Here is a 25,189-nt window from a genome sequence, read left to right on the forward strand (position 1 = left end):
ATATCTGGAGAATAAAATTAAGGGATGAGAGAGGATTATACTCGGAGAAGAAGAAAGGGAGAGGTAGAATGGGGTAAATTATCTCACAAAAAAAAACAGAAAAGAAAAGTCTCTTACAGTGGAGGGGAAATGGGGGAAGGTAAGAGGGAATAGGTGAATCTTATTCTCATAGGATTTGGCTTATGGAGGGAATAACATACACATTCAATTGGGTATGGAAATCTGTCTTACCCTACAGGAAAATAGGGGGAGAAGGGGACAAGAGAGCAGGGGGATGATAGAGAGGAGGGAAGATTGGGAAAGGGGGTAATCAGAAGCAAATACTTCTGAGGAGGGACAGGGTCAAAAGAAAGAATAGAATAAATGGGAGGACAGGATAGGATTAAGGGAAATAGAGTTAGCTTTTCACAACATGTCTACTGTGGAAGTGTTTTGCTTGCCTTTTCAATGAGGGTGGGTGGGGAGGGAGGAAGGGAGAAAATTTGAAACCTAAAGTTTAAAAACATGTGTTTAAAAAAAATGTTTTCACATGCTACTGGGAAATAAGAAATACAGGAAATGGGGTACAGAAGTCTATCCTGCCCTACAGGAAAATAGAAGGGGAAGGGGATAAGAGAAGGAGGGAGAGATAGAGGGGAGGACACACTAGGGGAAGGGATATTCAGAATGCATGCCATCTTGGGGTGGGGGGAGGGGTGAGATGGGCTGAAAATTTGGAACTCAAAATCTTATGGAAGTAAATATTGAAAACTAAAAATAAATTTATATTGAAGAGAAAAAAATAAAATAAAAAACAATCATCTTTTTAAAGAAAAAGGAATAAATGGAAAAAATATTCAGCAAAGCTTATCAATATACTAAAGAATTATAATAACATATGCAGTATTTGAAACCCATAGACCTCCTACATCTGCAAAGGAGTAGGGAGAGGCATCTGAGAAGGGAATCTTAAGGAGCAATGATGGAATCAATTTAGAGCTTGGGGCATGTTTTCTCAGATAATTGCTTTGGTGTTAATTTTATATTCTTTCTCAGCCTGAAAAGGTTGACAGCAACCATCTTTGTACCTTAGTAGAAGTAGAAGTACCTGAGTTTTGCAGCTGAAAAAAAAAAGATTATCTTTTAGCCAACTTTGTAAAAAAAAATCAGCTTTGGTGTTTCTGGAGGTTTGACTGTGATGGAAAATTGAAGGTGGATGAAGTGCTGTATTTGGAGTCAGGAAGACCTAAATTCAAATAAGGCCCCAGACATTTATCCTTCAGGAAATCACTTACATTCTCTCTGCCTCTGTTTTATTAAATATGATGAAATGTAAAATAAGGGTTGGACTTGATCTTTACGGTTCCTTTGAGCTGTAGATACACAATCCCATGAGATGTAATTGAACTGAGAGAAGATCTAATGTATTAGACTTGAGGGTAGTGTTTTTGTTAAGTTATACTTCCTAAACTAAAATTCTTTAGTTCATTTTAGCTGAGTACCTAGTAGAGGACACTGTTAGGACATTGAGACCTTGGTGTCGTGTTGGATCTTCAAGCACAAGTACAATAAGTGGCCATTATTCCCCTTGTATGAGGACTCTCACCTCCTTCCCTGTGGTGGTCTCACCAGTGCTTCAGGCACAGTGTGGATGTAGGCTTCCTAAAGGAATTGTGAGCCCTTCCCTGGTTTGGCACTTCTTGACTTGTTCCCTGTCCTTGCATTTCTTTCAGGACCTGGATATGTATTATATGGAAAATGACACCCCTGCAATGGCCCGGACATCAAACCTTAATGAAGAGCTTGGGCAGGTGAGAACTTTCTTTTATAATTGCAGGAGTGTATGGAATTAAGGAGGAATGTTTGAGGAAGACAAAAGGGAAAACTTAAGCAAAGGGGAAGGTCCAAACTTAGCTTCAGAAAATGATTCCCCTCGATGCCAGCAGGAGCTAGAATGTAACCATCTGAAAAGACGACCACATTAGGAAATGGGCTTTTACTCTGTCTAAATGTCCATGTTAAGACAGAGGTATTGACCCTGATATGGATGAATGTGAGCATGCTGATCAGCACACATGAGAGATTAAAAACCATATCCCATGGGCATGTGGATGAGGATTTCTCATTCACTGCATCTGTTATTGAGATGCAGTGTGGTCTAGTTTAAGGAAACCTGGATTTAGTCATAAGACCTATGTTTGAGTTCTAAACCTCAGTTTCCCCGTCTATAACATGGGGATAGTATAACATTTCTGCTGCTCGCTTCACAGGGATGTTCTGAAGAAAGCTCATTATTAAACCTCAAGCTGCTATATAAATTTGAGTGGTTTTTTTGCTGCTGTTATTATTAATAGTTAACAAGCACAAATTTTTGGCATTAATAATAAACCTTGTTGAATCTACATCAGGAGCATTTTTTATATCTGTCTCCTCATCTCCACTCACACCATATCATCTCTTTTCTACAGTATTGTCTAGACTATTGTCATCTCCTTTAAAAATTTTTTTTCATGGATGGGTCTGACTATATTTCCCCCTCTCCTTATTCCAGAGTGTTCAGTTCTTTTCCCCATTGCTGATAAGATACGATACAACCTCCTTAGCTTGATATTTAAAGCAGTGTAGTTGCTTGCCAGACTCTGTTTCCAGCCATGCTTGATTCAAATCTCCTTCACTGTCTTAATAGTCCAGCCAAATCAGACTTAGCCCACTTTCTTTTGCCCCAGTGTATTTGCTCAGGCTGTCAGGCTGTCACCAGTGCTTGTATTACATTCAGTCTTTGGTCTGTGTTTGGTGAGGGCCCACTTTGTATCACCTTCTCCATGAAATCTTTGATTTCCACTGCCCCAAGCTAAAAGTGATCTCTCCCTTCTTGTACTTCTTGTAGTACTTTATCTTTTTCCTTTCTGACTCTATCCTCCTAGTATCATTCTCTTCTTCCCTCCCCAAGTGCCATCACATATACTAATATATTTTAAAGGGAAAAAAAAGAAGATACAAAAACCATTTAAATTGATTGATAAATGCTGCAGTGTATTCCACCCATAAACCTCCCATAGCTTCAAAAGACTGGGCTGGGGCTGTTTATTCATGTCTCCTTTGGAGCCACACTTATTCTTTGTAATTTTGCAACAATCACTTTTGGTTGCCATGTAGTCCCAGCATCCTAGGGTTGGAATTGGAAGGGGCTTTCAGAAGTCACCCAGTCTAATCCCTTCATCTTAGAGATAAATAAATCGATGGCTGGGGAGGCTGAAGAACTTGCCCAAGGTCACACAGATAGTAGTAAGATCATGGTGGGATTTGAATCTAGTTCTGCTGACTCTGGAGCCAGTCAGAAAACTGCTGTTTTTTTACTTTTCCAATGTATCCCCAAACACCTAGCACAGTGCTTGGCACATTGTAGGCACTTAATAAATGCTGATTGCTCCATTGTAATGAGTGTAAGAGTTCAGAGGGGTGACACTATGGAAGCCCTTCATTGAACAGCACTGGAACAAAGCCTTCTGTTTTTCATCTTTGTAAATGGCACCTCTCCATTTCCCCTCTCTAACCTTAGTATCCTTGCTGCTGAGCATGACTGCATATTTTTATATCCTAAGAGTCATGGGTAAAATCTTCAGATCAAATAGCCTTCTGGTACAATATGAATCTTTCTGTCTATCTCATTGCTATTCCAAAAATATTTCCCATCCAAATTGCTCTTAAAACATATCATACATATTCTCCATTATGCATTAGGCTGCTAGGGAGCACAGGGGATAGAGTGCTGGGCATGGAGTCAGGAAGACCTGAGTTTAAATTCAGCCTTAGACATTTAACTAGTGATGTGACCTTGGGCAAGTGACTTAACCACTGTTGACCTCAGTTTCCTCATCTGTAAAATGGGGATCATAATAGCACCTACCTCCCAGGGTTATAGTGAAAATCAAATGAAATAATATTTGCAAAGCACTTAGCACCGTGTCTGGCATGTAGTAAGTGCTATGTAAGTACTAGTCATTATTATCATTATCATCATTGTTATTATTATTATTATCTCCTATGTTGGGGGAAGATCCCCAGCTCAGTGACTCCTGTAGTACTGCCTTTTTTTCTCACCTGATTTAGTTAGACTGAACACTGGTGAGTAAGCAGCTGTTTTCCTTGTCCTGTGCCCCACACCAGGAAACCTCTATAGGCTTTCTAGGTTTTTAGAACTGAGCATTGGAAGAGGACCTTTGATTGCACTGGCCATGAACCTGTCTGCTTTTGACACATGGCTGAAAAAAGAAAGGAAATTCTTGGTGTTTTTAGAGTATCCATGCCATGTGCAATTACATAGTAGAACATTTTAGAGAGTTGGGGTTGGGATAGGGACTGGGACTAGGTTCTTGAAGGAGGCTGTAGAATCTCTATGTTTCAAAATGTAGAATAACATGTTTCAGTTAAGACATCCAGCAGGAAGGGGATGATGAATGGAGTTGCCTGCTAGTCTTACACTTCTGTGATGGTTTTAGCTGATATTAGTTAGATGATATTCAGTTCCTTGTTGGCACATTGCTGTATGAATCATTCTCATGTTGGCCATGGAGAAGGTTATGATCATGTATAAAACATAAAGGCATTTGACCTGTCTAGACTAAGGCACCTACTCCATGGCAGGCTACAGATTTTGAACTTATGCAGCCTTTGTTCAAGAAGAGATAGATTTTACTAAGTAGCTTTTGTGTAATAATGACCTCCCTTACTGTTCTGCTGTTCTCTTTCCTTATAGGTCAAATATCTATTTTCTGATAAAACGGGAACTCTTACATGCAACATTATGACCTTCAAGAAGTGTAGCATCGCAGGAGTAACCTATGGGTTAGTGTCATATCTCTGTTCCCCATTGCATATTTCCATTGGGTTTACTCAAAAAAACCCAAAATTCACATTTAGTTGCTTTGAAAGTTATCTGGAAATTCTATTTTCTCTTCTGAAAAAAGAAAACTTATTCATGAAGTTTGTTTATCCATTATGTGGTAGATAGCTTGGGGATAGTGGATAAAGTAGACTTGGAGTCAGGATGAACTGGATTCAGATCCCACTGCTGCCATTTTACTCAGTGAATGGTCTTGGGCTACTTGTCTAACTTCCCTGTGTGTGAGACAACTCCCTAGGTCTTATCTACTGCCATAGACAGGTTGTAATCAGTACTGGTGGAAAGAATTCCCCAAACTAACAAAATCATAGATTCTTTACATGCTAACACGTGAAGTATGCATATTTATATAGAGACGTTCTTGGGGATGTTTAACTAGCACTTACTGGAATTTTAATAAAAAACTATTGGTAATAGAAAACCTTGATTTATTTCATATATATATATATATATATATATATATATATATATAAAATATATGTGTGTGTATGTATGTGTATATATATGTACATATGTATGTATATATGTGTACACATATATGTATATATGTGTGTATGTATGTGTATATATATGTACATATGTATGTATATATGTGTACACATATATGTATATGTGTGTGTGTATATACATAAATATACACACACATATAATATATACTATGTATGTGTAGTGTGTGTGTATGTATAAAAAAATTTTGTAGTGAAGAGCCTAAAGGACTTTGTAGACTTCCTAGAGTCAGGAAGACCAGAGTTCAAATCCTGACTCAGATACTTGCTAGTTGTGTGACCTTGTGGGGAGAATAATGGCACTTACTCCTCAGGATTGTTGTGAGCATCAAATGAGATAGTATTTGTAAAGCATTTGCAAACCTTAATGTGATATACATGTATATATTTATATATATACATATTTATTAGCTATTAGAATTATCATTATATATTTAATACAATTGACAACAAATTATAAGCCATTTGTTGACTCAGTCTTTGTTATAATATGTTGTTGTGCTCACACTCTATAACATGTGCATTTTTCTCACACATCGATGGACAGTCATTTCCCAGAGTTGGAAAGAGAACGCTCCTCAGAAGACTTCAGGTGAATATCTATTAGAACTAATGTGAAGTCACTGTGCATGTAGCTATATGTGTGTATGTATGTATGTATTTATTTTTGATGGCTTCCATTTATATTTCTCACTTGCATGTCTGTGGACATAATTATAAAATATATTTATGTTGTAGTTTAAGAATACTGTATAGTCATAATATCTGATGAACTATGGCTTAAATAATGATGGAGGTATACAAGAATGCCATCTGTGGCCTGAGAAATATTGATGGATTAATACTTTTTCTCAGATTGAGATTGAGATGTTAAATGGAAAATAGGGGAATGTCATTTTAGGTTTTGCTAACACCATTCTACATGTTTGCTTTTATTTCCTTTTTCAACCCAGCTAATAGCCTTTACTTTATTGTAATCTCTGTGATTTTTCTTTCTCCTACTTTTCATCCTTTGCTGTAGCTGATTTGTATGCATGAAATAAATAATCTTCTTATGCTTCTGCATCCCCCTTTCCCTTATTCTGACCCCAGGTCTTGTTTCTATATATGTACAAGTTGTTTGAGTGCAGATTTGCCCTGCCTTATTACCTCCTTGAGGGCTGTAATAATGTTTTATATGGTTGTCTGCACCCTTGTATTACCTGGTGGTACTTAAATTTTAGTTCTCTTTGAGTAGCAAAAGGATGGACAGATGTTGCCTCTGGGTTCTTTCTAGCTATGAGCTGTGATTTTACATAAATATGCACATGCTAATAAGAATATATTTCTATTACATGGAATGTTTTTTCTGTTCTTCCTTGCAGTCAGTTGCCTCCTCCCACTAGTGATTCATGTATATTCGATGACCCAAGATTGTTACAGAACATTGAAAATGATCATGTAAGTTTTTGGTTTGGTGCCAAGTTAATTGCTGATGCTGTGCATCTCTAAAGGGATGTACTTTTTTTTTTTTAGCATTTATGAATCCTAAACATAGGGATGGGATGGGATCCTGAAATTTTACAATGTATCAGCACCTCAGGCAAGAGACTTTATGCTAATAATATTCAGCTTGGAAAACTGAATATGGTAGTATGCCCTTGAATGTAAATGTTATACAGTGAAGTAATTGGTGTAGGGGCAGGGATATGTCAGTTATGTTCTATTTTTATCACTTGTAGAGGTCTTGAAGAATTCTTACTTAAGAGGCATCTTAAACTAGGTTTTAAAAATGTTTAAGAAGAATGAGGTATAGAAAAAGTAATATATTCAGTCAGTCAACTAGCATTTATTAAGTCCTTACTATGTGCCAAGCAGGTGCTAAATCCTGGGGATATAAAGATAATTTTAAAAATGTTTAAAGGCTTGCTAAAGTTATCTTCCAGATACATAGGTCTGATCACATTCATCCTGCTCAAAATGATTTAATGGTTTTCTGTTGCTTTGGGGATAAAATGCTTAACCCTTATGCTGGTATAAAAGGCCTTCCACATTCTAGTTACACACTTATCTTTAGAGTCTTATTTTATATTGCTCCCCTGCAAGTATGCAAATATTTATTAAGCATAAACTATATTCTAGGCATTAGGGGTATTTGTAGACACAAAAAAGAAATAAGCCCTAACCTTCAGAAGTTTTTATTCTGTTGAGGGGGGGAGGAACATGAATGCAGATAAGTAAATTAAACATTTATACAAAATAAATACAGAGTAATTTTTATGGAGAAGGGATAAGAAAAAAACTTTAGGAATCAGGAAAAACTTTGTTGGAGGTGGTATTTGATTTGAGCCTTGAATAGAGTTTGGGGCATCAAAAAAGGAGGTTGAAAGGAAGAGTATTTTGGTCTTGGAAGAGATGGCTTATGGAAAAGTAGAGAGATGGGGATTTATGGAGAAAATAGCAAACACTCCAATTTGGCTAGAATGTAAAGTACATGAGGATAAGAAACGTGCAGTTAGTGTGGAAGGATGGGCTACAGCCAGCTTCTGAAAGATTTGAAATGTTAGAGGAATATTTTATCCTTGAGGAAATGGGACCACTGGAGCTTCTTGCACAGAATAGCGATGTGGTGCTTCAGAAATATCTCTGGGGCATACAGAATGGAGAGGCTAGTTGCAGGATGCAGGAAAACCAACTAGAAGCCCATTGCAGTTGTTTAAGAAAGAAGTGGTGAGGCCCTGAACTGGGGTGGTAGATGTGTGAACTGAGAGGAGGAGATGGATATGAGATATATGAAGGAGGTAAAATCAGTAAGACTTGGCAAATCATTACCTGTGGGAAGGGGATAGGAAGGGGGAGTTAAGGATTACTCCTAGTTTATGAGCTTGGCTAAAAGAATGGTAATGTCCTCAAGAGAAATAATGAGTTTAGGAGGATCGAGTGTAGTTGAAAACATAATTCTATTTTGGACACATTGAGTTTGAGATGTCTGTGGGAAAACTAGGTGGAGATGTCCAGCAGTCACTTGGAAATGTGGTACTGGACTTCAGGAAAGGGATGCAGGGAATATATGCAGATATATGGGATATGCTGAACTCAATGATGAACTATACAGAGTGATAAGGCTTTGAAATAGAGCCCTATGATAGACCCATGTGAGAGTGTAACAAGTAAGATTCAACAAAAGGTAGACTGAGGCACTTTCTCTTTGGGCAAGATAATTTATTAGCAAGATTTGAAGTAATAAAGCAGATAAATGGTTGCCTCAGTTCAGGCAAAGATCCTGAATTGCAGGCACAGATCCCTCTTATAAGCATAAAACAAAGACAAGAAGAGGATTGGTGAGGAAATAATACAATTATTTATAGGGTTGGCAACATCACAGGGGTGAAGAATTATGATTGGTTATATAGCTGAGGCATGGGAAACAATATGATTGGTTGGAGATTGGGAATGAGGGGCTGGCAACAACCCCCTCCTTCCCTCCTATGCCTAAGAAAAGTTCATTGTTTGAGTCCACCAGCAAGGTTAGAGATAGTAGACCAGACTTCTTAGGATAATGAACCAGATATCCTTGAAGGGTAGCTCAGTGCTGTAAAGATAAGGAGACTCCCTGGTATCCACCCTTACCCCTCAAGGATATCAGATTTCCCTGAGGTGAGAATAAAATAGTGACTAGCAGGAGAATTGGATTTCTAAACTTAACTCATTACAGGCCAGATGAATTTCTGAACTAAGTTCAGAGACAAAGAACCATGACTTAGTTATCAGACAAAATCAAGTAATTTTAAATAGGGTCAATAAAAAATGATACACAATCAACTTAATCTTCTCAATTGAGAGAATATGGATTATGAGCCCTCTAAGGAGCATGAGAAGGAGTGGTGAGGCATGGAGAAGAACCAGACACTATCAAATATTGCGGAAAGAATAAGAAGGAAAAGTATTGAGAAAACATTGGCTGTAGCAATAAAGATAGCATTTCTGACTTTGATCAGAGTAGTTTCAGTTGACTGGACTCAAACCAGATTGGAAACTGAACAGGAGGGACAAGATAGAGGAAACAACTGTAGATGACTAAGATCTATCAATGAGTATTAATTAAGTGCCACTACGGGTACAGCACTGTACTGGGAGCCAGGCATTCAAATACAAAGAATGAAACACTCTCTCTTCACAAGAAGCTTTTTTATGTTACTAGAGGAGATTAGAGGTATGTAATGATAATGATAATAATAATGACAACAATAATATTCGACATAAATATAATTAACAAATACAAAGTAGTTAAATATAAAGTAGTTGAGGGGCAGCAGTTAAAGAAATGAGACAATGCATCATATAGAAAATGGTGCTTGAGTTGCATTTTAAAGGAAGAGGGACTCTGAGGCAGAAGTAAGGAGGGAGTGCATGGCAGGCAAAGTACAAAGGTACAGAAGTGGGAACTAAGAGTATCTTGTGTGAAGAATAGAGATGTCTGCTTTGACTGAATTGCAGAGTGCCTGAGGAATCAAATCTAATGAGGCTGAGAAAGATAAGTTGGCATCAGGTTACAAAAGGACTTTAAATGCTGAGGAGAATAATTTATTTCCTCAGTAGGGAACCACTGAGATTACTTGAGTAGAGGGAGTCACATGATCAGATCGACTCCACAAGAATGAGGATTAAGCATGATAACTCCTTCCTGATAGAGATGATGGACACAAATACTAAATGAGATACATTTTTGGACATGACCAATAAGGGAATTTGCCTCAATTGACTGTATATTTGTTATGAGAGTTTTCTTTTTCTTTTGATAGTGTTCAATTTGGGGAGGACAGGAGAGGGAGAGAAAATAAATGCTTCTTAATCGAAAATAATAAAATTAAATTTTAGAAAGGGAAAATAACTTTGGCAGCAAAGTGTGAGATGGACTATAATGGCAAAAGCCTTCAGAGAGGGAGGCCAGTTAGGAGATTGTTGCAGTCATTTTGGGAGAGCAGTGTAGCTATGTGAGGGTAGCTATGTGAATGAAGGGAAGGGGTCATATGTGTAGATGGTGTGCAGGCAAAAGTAGCAAGATTTGGCAACTGATTAGATATGTGATGCAAGGAAGCATGAGTTGAGGATAATGTAAAGTTTTACACTGAGAGATAAAGAGAATAGTGGTACCCTAACCAGAGATAAATGCATTTAGAAGAGAAGAGTTTTTAATAGAAAAGAATAATGAGTTCTGTTTGGGGGTATATTGAGTTTAAGTTAATCCTGGGACATCTAGTTGGAAATGTTCAATAGACAATTGAGCAGATAGGTTGTAGTTAGATTACAGTAGATTTTGAAAGCCAGGCAAAGAAATTTGGATTGATTGAATAAGGTACCAATTATAGGTTTTTGAGCAGAAGAAGAAGTGTTTTATGAATTAATCTCTAATTAACATGCAGGATGGATTAGAAAGGAAATTGGGCTCAAAGAGAATAACTTGGAGGCTGTTAAAATATACAGGTATGGAATAATGAAAATCAGATTTAAGTAGAAATGGATGAAATGAGTCCAAGAGACCTTTCAAGGAAGAAATAACAGCATATAATTTTGACAAATTAATTATGTACAGGAATTATTAGTGTTCAAAATGACTTGGAGATACTGTGCAATTTCTGCTCTACAACAATGTATTTTGTTTGTATTAGAATATTTCCTATCCCAGGATAGTAGATTAACACATTTCAGATTTTCATAAGGGGTGAAACAGTTAATCTTTAGTCCTGTGTTAGGAGCAGTCCTTTCCTGAGCATTCCATTTAGTTAAGGAAGAATACTTTTGTATTTGGGGAAAGGGTGAGCTTTTATGTTCCTTTCCTATGCATTTGTAGAAGAAAGAATTTTCTTTAAAATAAAAAAAAATTGTGCTTTGATTTCTTTGGATGATTTCATAGAAATTGGAATCAAAACTGGAAGGGACATAGAGATCCTATAGTCTAACTTCTTGGTATTATAGGAGAGAAGAATGAGTGTTGAAATGACTTTCTTCTGTGTCTTTGTATAGGCTGTCTTTCTTACTAGCCTCTGCATCCCAGATGCCTAGTGTATTTTCCTTTTTCCACTCTGTTTTTTGAATATGTAATTCTGTTCCAAGTTCAACCAGTGCCCTCACCTTCAGGAAGCTTTTCTTGAGTCTCAAGTCGTTTATTTCCACTACCTCCAATTACTTTGTATTTATTTTATGTATATTTTTATGTTTATTTTTCTATGTGTGCATGTTGTTCCTTTCCCCTCCCCTTTGCCATCTCCACCCCTCAATGTAGTAATAAATGACCGTAGTAATCTAGTGTTAGATAAACCCAAAGATCCAAATTTTGGGGGTAAGAACTCAACATTTGACAAACATTTCTGGGAAAACTGGAAAGCAGTTTGGCAAAAACTAGGCATAGACCAATACTTCACTGTATACCAAGATAAGGTAAAAATGGATAAACTATTTAGACATAAAGGGTAATGTCATAAGTAAATTAGGGGAGCATGGAAAAATATCCCTGTCAGATCTGCAAATAAGGGAAGAGTTTATGACCAAACAAAAGCTAGATTGGATCATTGGAAGTAAAATAACTAATTTTGATTATATGAAATAAAAGGAGTTTTTGCACAAACAAAACTAATGCAGCCAAAATTAGAAGGAAAATAGGAAACTGGGAAATATTTTTGCAGCAAGTTTCTCTGATAAAGGCCTCCATTTAAAATCACTGCAGACATTATAAAATACTTGAGAGTCTACTTGCCAGGACAAACCCAGGAACTATACGAACACAATTATAAAACACTTTTCACACAAATAAGTTCTGATATAAATAATTGGAAAAATATTCATTGCTCGTGAGTAGGCTGAACCAATATAGTAAAAATTACAGTTCTGCCTAAATTAATATATTTATTTAGTGCCATATGGAACTACCAAAAATATTTTATGGAGCTAGAAAAAAATAATAAAATTCACTTGGAAGAACAAAAGGTCAAGAATATGAAAGGAATTAATGAGAAAAAAACAGTCTGGTACTGGCTAAGAAAATAGAGTGGTGAATCAGTAGAATAGATTAAAGTATAAGATACACAGTAGGAAACAATCATTCTGGAATGGGAACTCACTATTTGACAAAACTGCTGGGAAACCTGGAAAGCAGTTTGGAAGAAACTAAGTATAGACCAACATCTTACACCATACACCAAGATAAAGTCAAAAAGGTTACATGATTTAGACATAAGCAAATTAGGTGAACATGGAATAGTTTACCTGTCAGATCTGTGGATAAGGGAAGAATTTATTCCCAAAGTTGAGAGAGAAAGCATTACAGGATGTAACAGGGATAATTTTAATTACATTAAATTTCAAAGATTTTGCCCCCAAAAAACTAATAGAACAAAGGTTAGAAGGAAAGCAGAAAACCAGGGTGGGGGAGTGTTACAGCAGATTTTTCTGATGAAGGCTTCATTTCTCAAATATATAGGAAACTGGGCCAAATTTATAAAAATAAGAGTCATTCCTTAATGAATGGTCAAAGGATATGAACAGGCAGTTTTCAGAAGAAATCAAAGCTATCAAGTCACATGAAAATATGCTCTAAATCACTATTGATTAGAGAAATGAAAATTAAAATAACCCTGAAATATCATGCCACATCTGTCAGATTGGCTAACATGACAGAAAAGGAAAATGATAAATGCTGGCGGGGATTAACAAAAATTGAGACACTAATGCACTTTTAGTGGAGTTGTGAACTATTCCAACCATTCTAGAGAACAATTTGGAACTATGCCCAACAGGATAGAAAACAGTGTACACCCTGTGACCCAGCAATACTATTACTAGCTTTGAATCCCGGAGAGATCAAAGAAAAGGAAAGGACTCATACGTACAAAAATATTTTTAGTAGCTTTTTTCTGTGGTGGCAAAGAATTGGAAATCGGGAAGATGCCTATCAAGTGGGGAATAACTGAACAAGTTGTGGTATATGTGTGATGGAATACTATTGTGTTATGATGAGCAGGATGGTTTCAGAAAAACCTGGCAAGACTTATATGAACTCATGCAAAATGACATGAGCAGAACCAGGAGAACATTGTACATAGTAACAATATGACCAAAACAGTAATCCAAGACAATTCCAAAGTACTGCTGATGAAAAACACTATCCAGCCCCCAGAGAGAAAATGGATAACCTCTGAATGCAGATTGAAGCATACTTTTAAATAATTCTGTTTTTCTTGTTCTATTTTGTTTATGTTTTCTTTTGCAACATGGCCAATATGGAAGTAGGTTTTGCATGACCTCACATGTATAATCGAAATCGAGTGGAGTGGAGAGGGGTGATAGGGAGGGATAGATTTTTGGAACTCAAAATTTTTAAAAATGATTGTTAAAATTTTATTTTATGTGTAACTTGAGAATATTCAATGAAATAAAAATAATTTTTAAAAATGCTTGTTGCTGAGAGAATAAGTGTCTTGCCAGTATAGAGGTGATAGCCTGAGGACAAACAGAGAGGTTGAGAGTAGGAAGACAACTACCATAGAAGAACTGAGAGACAGTGTGGTCCAGTAGAAAGAAAACTACATGGAAAGTCAGAGAGCCTGGTTTCAAATACAAGTTCTGCCTCTTTCTTATGATCTGTGTGACCTTTGATAAGTGACTTTGCTTTTTGGGGCTTCAGTTGCATTCTTGATAAGATGCCTAAGTGATGAGGAGAAGCTATTACCAATATTCCCAAATATATGATCTTTGATTCTACAAATCAGTCTAGGATTACATAAATAAAGTTAATTTAGTGATTTTCTTCTATGTATGTGTATATAAGAGAGAAACATTTCACAATTCACTTTTTAAATACCATTCATATCTTTTCAGTTTACAATGGAAAGGCTAGATTCATAGTCAAAGGACCTTGGTTAGGACCATGTGTCTTCCATTTATTATCTGTGTGAACTCTTTGAATCTCAATTTCCTTATCTGTAAAATGAGGGTGTTGGATTCAGTGACCTCTAAGATCCTTCTAGCTCTCTATCTAGGATGATAATGATTTTTATCGTATCATGTTTTTCTCATCAAAGCTTCATGGTATTCTGAAGAAGATCATCACAGCAGCCCACCAAAGGAGAAATTTATTCCTCAGGTTATAGCAATGTGCTTAAGACAGAGATTTTCTCTCTGAGATTTTTGTATACTGATATATATGTAACCCTGTGCAAACTCAATATATTTTTAAAAATTCCTTCAAAATTAAAATACCTCATACCTAATATCACTCTATCAATGGACTCTTCCTCAGATAATTAGTAGTTTCCTTTGAGTACTCATCCTGGACATTCTAAGAAAATACTTTTTCTCTCTCCCCTCCCCTCAGAGTACTAAAAGAGAATAAAATTTTACTTCCAAAGTGTGTACCAGAATTTGGTTCAGCTTAACCTGCTTAACCTAGGGAAAATAGAGAAAAAGGCAGTTTTTACAGTAATTTTTGGGTGCTAGAAAGTCATTGCTGCTATAAATTTCTTTGAATCTAGAGTTTCACATTTATTCATAATCATGAAATGTTTAGAACTGGGAAAGACTTAAGATAAATTATAGTTCATCTTCTCCCCAGCCCAATTTACAGATTTACAGAATAGTCAAGTGACCTGTCCAGCAAATTAGTGACAAAGTCTAGACAGGAAATGGGGGGAGGAGGAGTGTATTTTCTGACTTTTCATCTAGTATTTTTTCTACTATTTATAATTAGAGCCTTTAATACTGGATACGGTTTTCACAACCACAGATATAAATGAAGTCAGTTTTTGGTTCTTAGGGGCAGGGGTAGATTAAATTAACTAAAGATTTTGTCTTGCGTTCAAGGGGCTGATTCCAAGGACTGGATCAGAGATAAGTATCTCTCATCCATTTCCCTGTTTAACAACACATGCTTTCTAAATGGATAGTTATATGGTAAGTCTTAATACCACAGTACCAAAAGATGAAAGCAAAACTCAATGCCCAACTCATGTATAGTCTAGTAGGAAAGGTATAGTATGACTAAATAGAGAATAAAGGAAGTAAGAAAGCTGTCAGGGCTTTTTCAGGCGCCTTCATGTGAGGGATGTCTGCTTTGTGAGGGCCCATAGAGCTTTTGGTCCTATGCCAGCCTTCAGTGCCCTGATATAAATACCATCATCTTTATGAAGGTCATAGAATAACTCTTGGCTGCAAAGTAATTTGAGGCTAGATTATTCTTGCTTACGTAGAGAAAAAAATGCTTCTGAGGGTCAATAAATTCTTACATCACAATCTGGTCTTAAGGGTTTGGAAGCACTGACTGGTCAGCGTACACTCAACTGAACTTTTGGACAGTCTTCAGTGGATTCATGCCTGGTCTTTTGAACAATTTTACTTTGGCTTACATTCAACACCCTCAGCAGCCTCAGACACGTGTGGCTATTGTTTGGAGGGGAGACCTGTTTATGATGGATAGTTCCTTGTAATTCATTTAAGGAGATAGCCGTTGTGTCAGGATAGGCAAGCTGTCAGTGGAGATGCTGTACTTATACTGAAGGTGACCTTGGAAGAAGCTGCTGTTAAACTTAGATTGGAGCTGGCAGAGCCTGTTCACACTTTGTAATTTGCAAATGTTATTATGAAGGGGGTGGGGAACGTTGAATTTTAGAATGGAAACTGTGACGTTACAAATAGCTGTACTACAGAGAAAGCTATTAACTCATAACATGTAAGGAAAAAAGATTGCAGTAAAGTAAATGGTACAGTAAATAAAGTTCTGGCTTTGGGGTCAGGAAGACTTGAGTTCAAATCCTGCTTCGTTATCTGTGTATCCTGGTCATGTAACATAACCTCTCTTAACCTTAGTTTTCTCATCAATAAAATGAATATTAAAAATAGCACCTACTTCTCAGTGGCATCATGAAGATCAAATTAGATTATATATGTAAAGTGTTTTACAAACTATAAAGCACTATATAAATGCTAACTATTATTATAATTATAAGAAAAATTCGTTTCTTTCCTCTACTTAGGTGAGTTCCTTGGGGCAAAGACTGTTTCATTTTGTCTTTGTATCCCATGCCTGACACACAATAGATGTTTAATAAATGCTTATTCACTTCAATTAGGAGGAAAAAATCTCTGGAGGATAAGAAGAAAAAAGTTGGTTATTACAGCTTTGAGCTCTTTAAAATAATAATATAATCATTTTTTATGTTTAGATCTCAGAAGTTTGCCTACCAGGTAATGAGATATATAAAAATACAAAATGGTCCTTTGTCTTATGGACTCTTTGCTACTTCTGGTGGTAGTAGTAGTAGTAGTAATAACAACAATAAAAACATTTATATAACCTTTAAGATTTGCAAAACACTTTACATAGGTTATTTCACTTAATCCTCACAACAAAGCTGTAAGGTAGGTTGAACTTGAGTTGCAGTGGATAGAGTGCTTGCCCTGGAGTTAGGAAGATTCATCTTCCTGAGTTCAAATCCAGCCTCAGACACTTAATTGCTGTGTGACCCTGGGCAAGTCACTTAAACCCTGTTTGCCTCAGTTTCCTCATCTGTAAAATGAGATAGAGAAGGAAATGGTAAACCACTCCAGTATCTTTGCTAAGAGTACTCCAAGTGGGGTCACAGAGCATCTGAAACAACAGAAAAGTGACTGAACAAATAGTAACTTCCTAACTTCAAGTCCATCACTCTAGCTACTACTCCATTTAGCTGCCTCCTGATAATGATAATGGCAGAGCAGGCTAAGAATCATAGTTCTTAAATACATCTCCAGGCATGAATTTAACTATTGGTACTCTGAATCTAGGATCTTTTTCCAAAACCAATGGGTTGACGCATTATTGGAGGAGTTGACTCTCATATTGTTACTGGTTACAGAATCAGCTGTTGGATGAGATCATGTCATTGATTACTCTGGGGCATAGTTCAAAGTAAATGCTGAATTGGAAGAAAAGGATAAAGATTGGAAGATGGGCACTGCATGAACTTGTAAGAGTTGCAACCCAGCCTAATTAAATAAGCTATCAACACTGAAGATAGAAGTGGAGCAAAAGTAAAGATGCTGACTCTGTCACCGTTTCTTAAATCAATTTAATCAACATAGAATTGTTACCACAATGAAGCAGTTTTTAAAAAAAAGTCAACAAGTCATGATAAAGGAATAGGTCGATGGACTTTGAGAACAAGGTGCTCACGAGGACATCAGTTTGTTTCCTGAAGTCTCCCAAGTATGAGAGCAGGGCTTGTTGCAGGGCAGAAGACTATTAGTAGAACGCAGCAACAAGGAGCTGATTGGAATGAACCTCCACGATGAAGTTGCTGTGTGTTGGCTGAAAAGGGGTCCAGAAGAGACAGTGAAGAATGAGGAGTAGGGCTGACTTTCTCCCTAGTCTACTGTGTTTGGGGACATGAGAGAAAGTGCACCTAGCATTGCTGAAGGGTAGCCTAGAATTCAGTGTCTTCTAAAGAAAGCTATGTTTTTTGTGAGCATAAGAAAATTGCAAAAGTGAGAGAAGGAATCTAGAAAGCTTGTTAATGATAGAGCCTGGCTTCCAGAAGGCACGTGGAAAAAGGTGACGGGGATTAGGGATTAAGACATGAGACAAAAACAGGCAAGTTTTCACTATTTCCAACAGTGGGTAATGATCTTAATTGTCACACAACTGGTTGAGGTATGTAGAGAATATAAGATCATCTTGGGTCTGATCTTTCTAAAAAAATGAAGTCATGTCAGATGTGTATTCACCTATCTCAAAGGATATACAAAGCCTTTTCCAAAGGATCTCTTTATGGTAAAGCTCAATTTACTTTTATTTGTAGATGAAATTGTGCTAATTAATTACATTGTGATCCAGAACACTACAAAGCATCCTCAGAGAATACTATGCAGAAGACATTGATCTAAACCAGTGGTGTTAAACTGAATTAGAAAGGAGGTGAACTAAATCATGTATAAGGATCCCTGCAGGTGCATATTGACTTAGAAAACCACGTACTAGGGGCAGCTAGGTGGCACAGGGGATAGAGCATCGGCCCTGGAGTCAGGAGGACCTGAGTTCAAATCTGGCCTCAGATACATGATACTTACTGGCTGTGTGACCCTAGGCAAGTCACTTAACCCTGTTGCCTCACCAAAACAAACAAACAAAAACAACCCCCCCCCAAATCCCACATACTAACATTATATCTTTGTTGTATTTTTATTTATTTTGTTAAATATTTCCCAATTATATTTATCTGGTTCTGGCTACACTCAGGAGTGATGGTCCCTTTGGGCCATGTATTTGACACCTGTGGTCTAAACATCTGTATTGGAAAACCAAGATAGATGAGAAACACCTATTATTTAGATATGCTCATGAAACTCTGGATAAGCAGCCTATTGAATTAGTGTATGGAGGGGTGAGGAAATTAATGGATAGAGAGCCAGCATAGGAAAACCCAGGGTCAAGCCATGCCTCTGATACCAACTGAATGCGTAATCCTAGACAAGTCATTTTAATGTCTCAGTACCTTAGGGTAATTCACTAAGAGGATAAGTTGTAGAGTTGCTGCTAATTTGCTTTGAAAGAAGGGATTTCTTCAAAAGGAGTTCCAAAACCCCATGTCCAAACTGCCTCACTCCCCAAAATTTTACAACCATTTACATGCCTATAGACAATCTTGGGGTTGAGTAAGGTGCCAGAATTAAACAGGAGGAAGAAAGCAGGCTTCTGAATTACAGTTGGAAAATTGTGTGTTGTTTTCAGTCATAGCCAAACACTTTGATTCCTCAGAAGCCCAATATTAGATTTTAAGTCATTGATCATAAGCTATTTGACTATAGAGACTGTCTTTTGCCTCTTTTCTGGCTGTTCTCTTTTTAGGATCATAAATCCTCAGTGGAGGATTCATGAAAAGACATGAGCAAGAATCACAAGAAAAATACCTTGCAGTGGTCAGGTTCTGCAAATTAGAGAACCTCAATTCCAATAAAGTACTAGTGAAAGTGATTTTAGTATAAAGGATTACCCAATCATGGACAAGATTTAAAATATTTAAACTAAGAAAAACCCCTATTCCCTCCCAAGGAAACATTTCCCATCTGCTGTAGAATTTTATTTTGCCTTGGGTCATCATGTTGGGTCTCTTTAGGCACATATTTAAACTTTTAAATGTGGGCTGATGGCCAAGGCTGAGTCTGGCTTTCATTCACTCCACAGAAAGTATCCATGGAAAATAACTCCCTTGTCCCTTGATAACATTCCTAAGCAGCGACTTTCTATATGTGGATAAAACCTGCAAAGAGCAGAATTTGTATTTGTAAAGTTACCATTTCTGTTGTGGTCCCCAGAGAACTCTCAAGCCTGTGTCCCTCTGAAAAGATAATGAATTCACATTACATTTTCATCCTTATATTATTTGTCAAAGCCTGTTTTATAGAAGTCATTTGACTTTGTAAGAAAAGTCCAGACTCTTACATTTCTCTGGTCATTATGGAAGCCATCAAATAAATTGAAAATGACTCATTAGGTAAACAGTTTTACACAGCAGATGAAAACTCATATCTTCGTAGAGGATTCTTAGTTGTTAACAGGAAATATATGTCTATCTGCTAAAAGATTTTTAGACTCTGAGGAAGATGTGTAAGACCATGCCTGGTGCCACCTAGCACTGAATCCCAGTTTTGGAATATATCAGTCCCCTCTGCCTAACTTGGACATCTATAGCTATGAATTAGCAATTATTCTATTTCTCTTAGTGAATTTTTGGACCATTTATTAAATTAGGAAGTTAGTATTCTTTACATGTGTTATCTGGTACCCCTGTGTAATTTTCAAAGGGTATTTATTAATATTTTAATAGTAGTACTGTTCAGCCTTAAATTGGTAAGGGACAAGTGTCCCTCTTGGGAAATTGAGATGAAGAGGAGGGAAAGAAGGACATCTTAACCCAAAATGCAATCAAATAGAGGTAAATTTTTTTTTGTTTAAAAATGTCCTCTGATTTTGTGGAAAGAGCATTGGATTTGGCTTTAGAGGAAATGGATGTGAATCCTGCATCTACCATTTACTACCTTGGTAATTCATTGGACAATGTGCTTTCATTCCCTAAACCTGTTTCCTCATTCCTAAAATGAGGATGATAAATTATATCTCTAAGGTCTTCTCCATCTCTAGATCTATGATGCTATTGTGCCCTGGGTTCAAATACTGGTTCTATTGGTAACTTCCTTGGTGACCTTGAGTAAGTTGCTTCTCCTTGTCTGTGAAATGATGAGCTAAAGTAGATGATCGCTGTAATTCCTTTTGGCCCTAAATCTACATTCCAGTGATGCTGTTTTACCTACAGTATCTATCAATTAAGGACGTTCTTTTTTTGATACTTGAATAGATTTGTGATCTCATTGATGTGGCATGATTCACAGTTCACTCATGAATTTCTGTTCTTTGTGACAATTGCCCACATCATCCTATAAATCATCTAGGGAATCTACCTACCATGCCAAGAGTTTTGCTATAGGTATCTTGACAATGTTGCTTGGGTAATATAGCCCATGGCTTGTTTATGGGTTATCCTTTGTTCTTGTGACATCACCAGCTTACCTGTTTTTAGGAATGCATTTATTTAATATTTTTCAGTTTCCCTTTATAGTTTAAACCCGATATTGATGTACTTCTGTTTTTCACTCTTGGTGTACTTATTTGTGATCTATATTGAGTGGATGAACAGTCAGCACTTCTTCCCATTGTACCCTGCGTCTCAGTCCTGTTGGCTTTATTTGAGAGAAAGGGAAGGGGAAGGAAGGGGATGAGCATTTATTACATTCCCACTATATGCCAGGCGCTATGCTAAGTGCTTTACAAAGATCATCGCAATTGATCCTTATACCAACCCTGGGAAATAAGTGTTATGTAATCTCCACTTTACAATTGAGAGAAATGAAGCAGATAGAGGTTAAGTAAGCTAGTCACAGAACTACTAAGTGTCTGAGGTCAGAACTGAACTCCGACCTTCAAGACCCAGTGTTCTAGCCACTGTAGCCCGTGGTTGCCTTGTCGTTGACTTCCCAGTCATTGGTTAGCCTGGCTTCAACTTGCCTTTCCAGCTTTATTATGTGTGGTTCTTCTCTACTCTGAGGTCCAAGCAAACTGACCTACTTACTGATCTTCACATGTAACATTCCGTCTTCTGTCTCTGTGCTTTGCTAGTAGCTCTCCAAGTCTGGAATGCGCTCCTTTGTTCTTTTGTACTTTTCACCTCTTAGAACTTCTTGTTTCCTGCAACATTCTGCTTAAGCTACACCTTACTATGAAACATTCCCTGATTCCTTTCCCAGCCACTGGATCCCTCTTCCTACCAACATTTACTAAAAATTATGTTGTATGTGTTTTGTGTATAGCTTAATTTAATAAAGGTACTTGGTGAATGCTTAAAAAGAAACCCAAAAACTTGTTGCCTTTCTGAATTATTTATATATGTTTTGTCTCCCCCAATAGAATGTAAGCTTTCTGACAGAAAGGACTGTTTCATTTTTGTCTTTATATCACCAGTGCCTGAAATATAGTAGATCCTAAATAAATGCTTGTTGATTGATTAGACCCTCATGTATGCTTCAGCCAACTCTCCATCCTCCCATCTTTCACCCTTTCACACCTTTCATTTAGAGTAGAACATCCTAATTCTTCCCCCCCCCCCCCGCACTGACTATTTATCATCTTCTCCCTTTGTATTCATTAAGGTAGCAGGTGTTTTGTGTTAGAAGAATAAAAACAGACACATGACAGCTTGGAGAGAGAATGGCAGTGATTAGCAAGGCCTTGGTGTTCTGTAATCTGTAGTTGCATAACTGTCAAGTAATCTATCAAACTATGAAAAGAGTAGCAACAAATTCAGCTGCAGGCTCTCTTTATCTCCCTTTGAAAGATTGAGGGGAGGGTATGAAATCTAGGATATTTGAGGGCAGTCTAAGGGTAGTTGTATTGCCCCAGTTCAAAGGCCATTGTACAGTCGGTGAGGTGATATTGAACTCTAACGTCAAAGTCTCACAGGAACAGATGTTGAAATGTGAATCCCATGCACTATGTGTATGTGGAAATTAAATCATTTTTCTATCAGCATTGAAAGCAGGAGGGAAAAAATGCAACAGGTGGAGGCAACATCCTGGCAAAAATCTAATTGTCAAACACTTTACTCGCCAAAATAGATTTTTATAGATTCTGGTTTCCTTCAGTGTGACTTTCCTTTCACATTTATTGAGTCTGTCCTTGATTTTCCAATAGCAGTGTGTTCTCAGTGTGCAGTATATAGTAAAGTAATTTTATGAAATACTGTTCCAGATTTTTGTTTGAAGGGGGAGGGGAGAACTGGGATGACAGTCACCCTCTTGGGTCAGCTTCCTCAGTATTTCTAAAGGTCATTTTGTATAATCATTGTGACTTTGTAACTGGTTCATAATTTGGGGGTCTTTAGATTTGGGGGAATAGGTTTGCTTGAAACCAGGTCCCATATATGATGGGTTTTACAGATTTGTAAGTATCCTGTAGTCTCCTGTATATTATTACAACTTACTAGAGACAGTTTGATAGAGCTCAGTGGATAGAACACTGGGCCTGGAGTTTGGGAGGCCTGAGTTCAAATCTGCCCTCAGACGCTTACTAGCTGTGTGATACTGGGCAAGTCACTTGACCACTGTTTGCTTCAGTTTCCTCAACTGTAAAATGGGAATCATAATAACCCCTACCTCCAAAGGTAAGGATCAAATGAGATAATAATAGTTTAAAAAATGCTTAGCACGGCTCATGGCATATAGTAGGCACTATATAAATGCTATATGAATATAAATATTCCTCTGCCTCTCCCTGTCACCAGACTGTTTACTTGAATTTCTTATACAGAACCTCTTACTTCAGTGCAACCATAACTGGAAATAGGCATGTGTAGTAAAATTATGATTTAGGAAGCAGAGTTTAATTTTTGCCCAGAAATATGATTATTCAACCAGTATCTGATATAATTATGCTCTTTGGTGGGGAAGAAGGGATAAGAAGAATCTGAGTAAGAGTGGTTAATGTTTGTAGGGATGTTGGTTTTTTATACAAACCTGATCACCAAAGTTTTATTAACCTTTCCATCTATTTCTGGAAACAAAGCATGTTAGAGCTAGGAAGAACCTTAGTTGAGTCCTCTCAGTTTAAAGACAAAACTGAAGCCCTGAGAGATTAAATAATTGTCCTGGCATCACACAGATAATAAGTGGTAGATAGAACTTGGACCCAGATTTTGAGTTCAAAGCCAGACCTCTCTCCACTCTACCAGATTGCTGTTTTGCCACAATGTCTCTTCTGCTGATTTCTCATCATTAGCCTTGAAGAATTATCAGCTTTTATTATGCTTAAAAGTTTTACTTGCTTCCTTCTTTCCTTTCCTTTTTCTTCCTTTTCTTCCTTTCCCTAAACAATTACTATGTACCTAGGCATCTTGTTAAGCGCTGGGGATATGAAGAAAGGCAGAAATATGGTCTCTGCCCTCAGGGGGCTCACAGTCTAATGGGAAAGACAACATGTCAATCAATAACTATGTACATTCAAGGCACATTCAGTGTAAATGGAATGTCATCTCAGAGGAAAAATGGCACCAGAGACTGTAGGGGATGAGAGAGGGAGAGAATAAGAAAGGCCTATTACAGAGGGTGGGGTCTGAACTCAGTTTTGAAGGAAGCCAGGGAAGTTCAGAATCAGAAGTGAGGAAGGAGCGCATGAGGGACAGCCTGAGTAAAGGCACAGATATGGGAGCTGACATCCTGTTGCTAGACGGTAGAGTGTGTGGAGGAGAGTAAAGTATAAGGAGACTGGAAAACTAAGGTAGGTGGAGAATGGGGGGGATGTGAAGGCCTTCAAATACCAAACAGTGGACTTCATATTGGATATTAGAAGTGAGAGAGAACCATTAGAGTTGGAGTAGGGTGGTGATACAGTAGCTATGGTGTCACAGAATGAGGTGAAGCAGTCATAAGATCAGGACCAGAGAGAAGGGGCAGCCAGGACAACATGGCAACATGATAAAGAGGTTTCAGTAAAAGATGGCGCCTAACTCTGCATGCATCTGAGGCCCAAATTGCAGACCACCCACATTTTTAAACACTAAAAGTAATGACAATCTGGTTTTCAGACTTTAATTGTGTAAAATACTTTGCAGCCCACCGCTGCGTGTATACAGGAGTTCCTTACCTTGCTGGCTGTTTGTCACACTGTTGTTCCAGAGCATGATGGCAATACTATCAACTACCAGGCCTCTTCCCCAGGTGAGTGTGTTCCACCTGAGATACTTTGCCTTTTACTTTTTAGATTACTAGATGTATTCTGCCTTTGAGGCTCATGGTGGCTCTGTTGATTGAGAGTGTGGTATAGGTTGAATCTGAAAAAAAACAAAAACAAAAACAAAAACAAAAAACTTATCTATTTGTTTATTTGGGTTTGCTTGGGGCCAGAACCGGTTTCCATGGTTTAAAGGCAGTTGTTGGGAAAGGTATCAGTGCTATGGAAAAGTGACACTGTCTAGTCCCAGCTTTACAACACTTTAGCAGCAGAAACATGACATGTGGAGCCTCAAGAATTCTTGAAAGGTTATCTCTTCATCCTGGCTTCCCAGCAGCAGTTGTTAAACCCTCATCTGAACCCTGAGAGAGAAAAAATGAACCACAATGAGAAAAGAGTGATGTTATGTCTGGCTTTGCCAACGGATTTTAAGTGTGAGAGACCCTGAACTTCCTATTATTAGATAGAGATAAAATGATCTCTTATTACCTTGGCTTTTTTCTCTTGTTGTGGTACAGT

General features: G+C 37.4%; 1 protein-coding gene across 6 annotated transcripts in view; it reads left to right on the top strand.

Annotated features, from left to right (window-relative positions):
* ATP8A2 (ATPase phospholipid transporting 8A2) overlaps nt 1-25,189 on the top strand; it is a 756,382-nt gene that overhangs the window by 234,535 nt on the left and 496,658 nt on the right. For all 6 annotated transcript variants that reach the window (XM_020997141.2, XM_078147076.1, XM_078147075.1 and 3 more), the window contains exons 13-17: nt 1,713-1,790; nt 4,736-4,824; nt 5,936-5,980; nt 6,753-6,828; nt 24,552-24,657. In XM_020997141.2, coding sequence (XP_020852800.2) covers nt 1,713-1,790; nt 4,736-4,824; nt 5,936-5,980; nt 6,753-6,828; nt 24,552-24,657 — 394 coding nt within the window. The remainder of the gene's footprint in view (nt 1-1,712; nt 1,791-4,735; nt 4,825-5,935; nt 5,981-6,752; nt 6,829-24,551; nt 24,658-25,189) is intronic.

The sequence above is a fragment of the Phascolarctos cinereus genome, unplaced genomic scaffold (genome assembly GCF_003287225.1).
Source record: "Phascolarctos cinereus isolate Bilbo 61053 unplaced genomic scaffold, phaCin_HiC Scaffold_726;HRSCAF=1367, whole genome shotgun sequence".
Taxonomy (NCBI): domain Eukaryota; kingdom Metazoa; phylum Chordata; class Mammalia; order Diprotodontia; family Phascolarctidae; genus Phascolarctos; species Phascolarctos cinereus.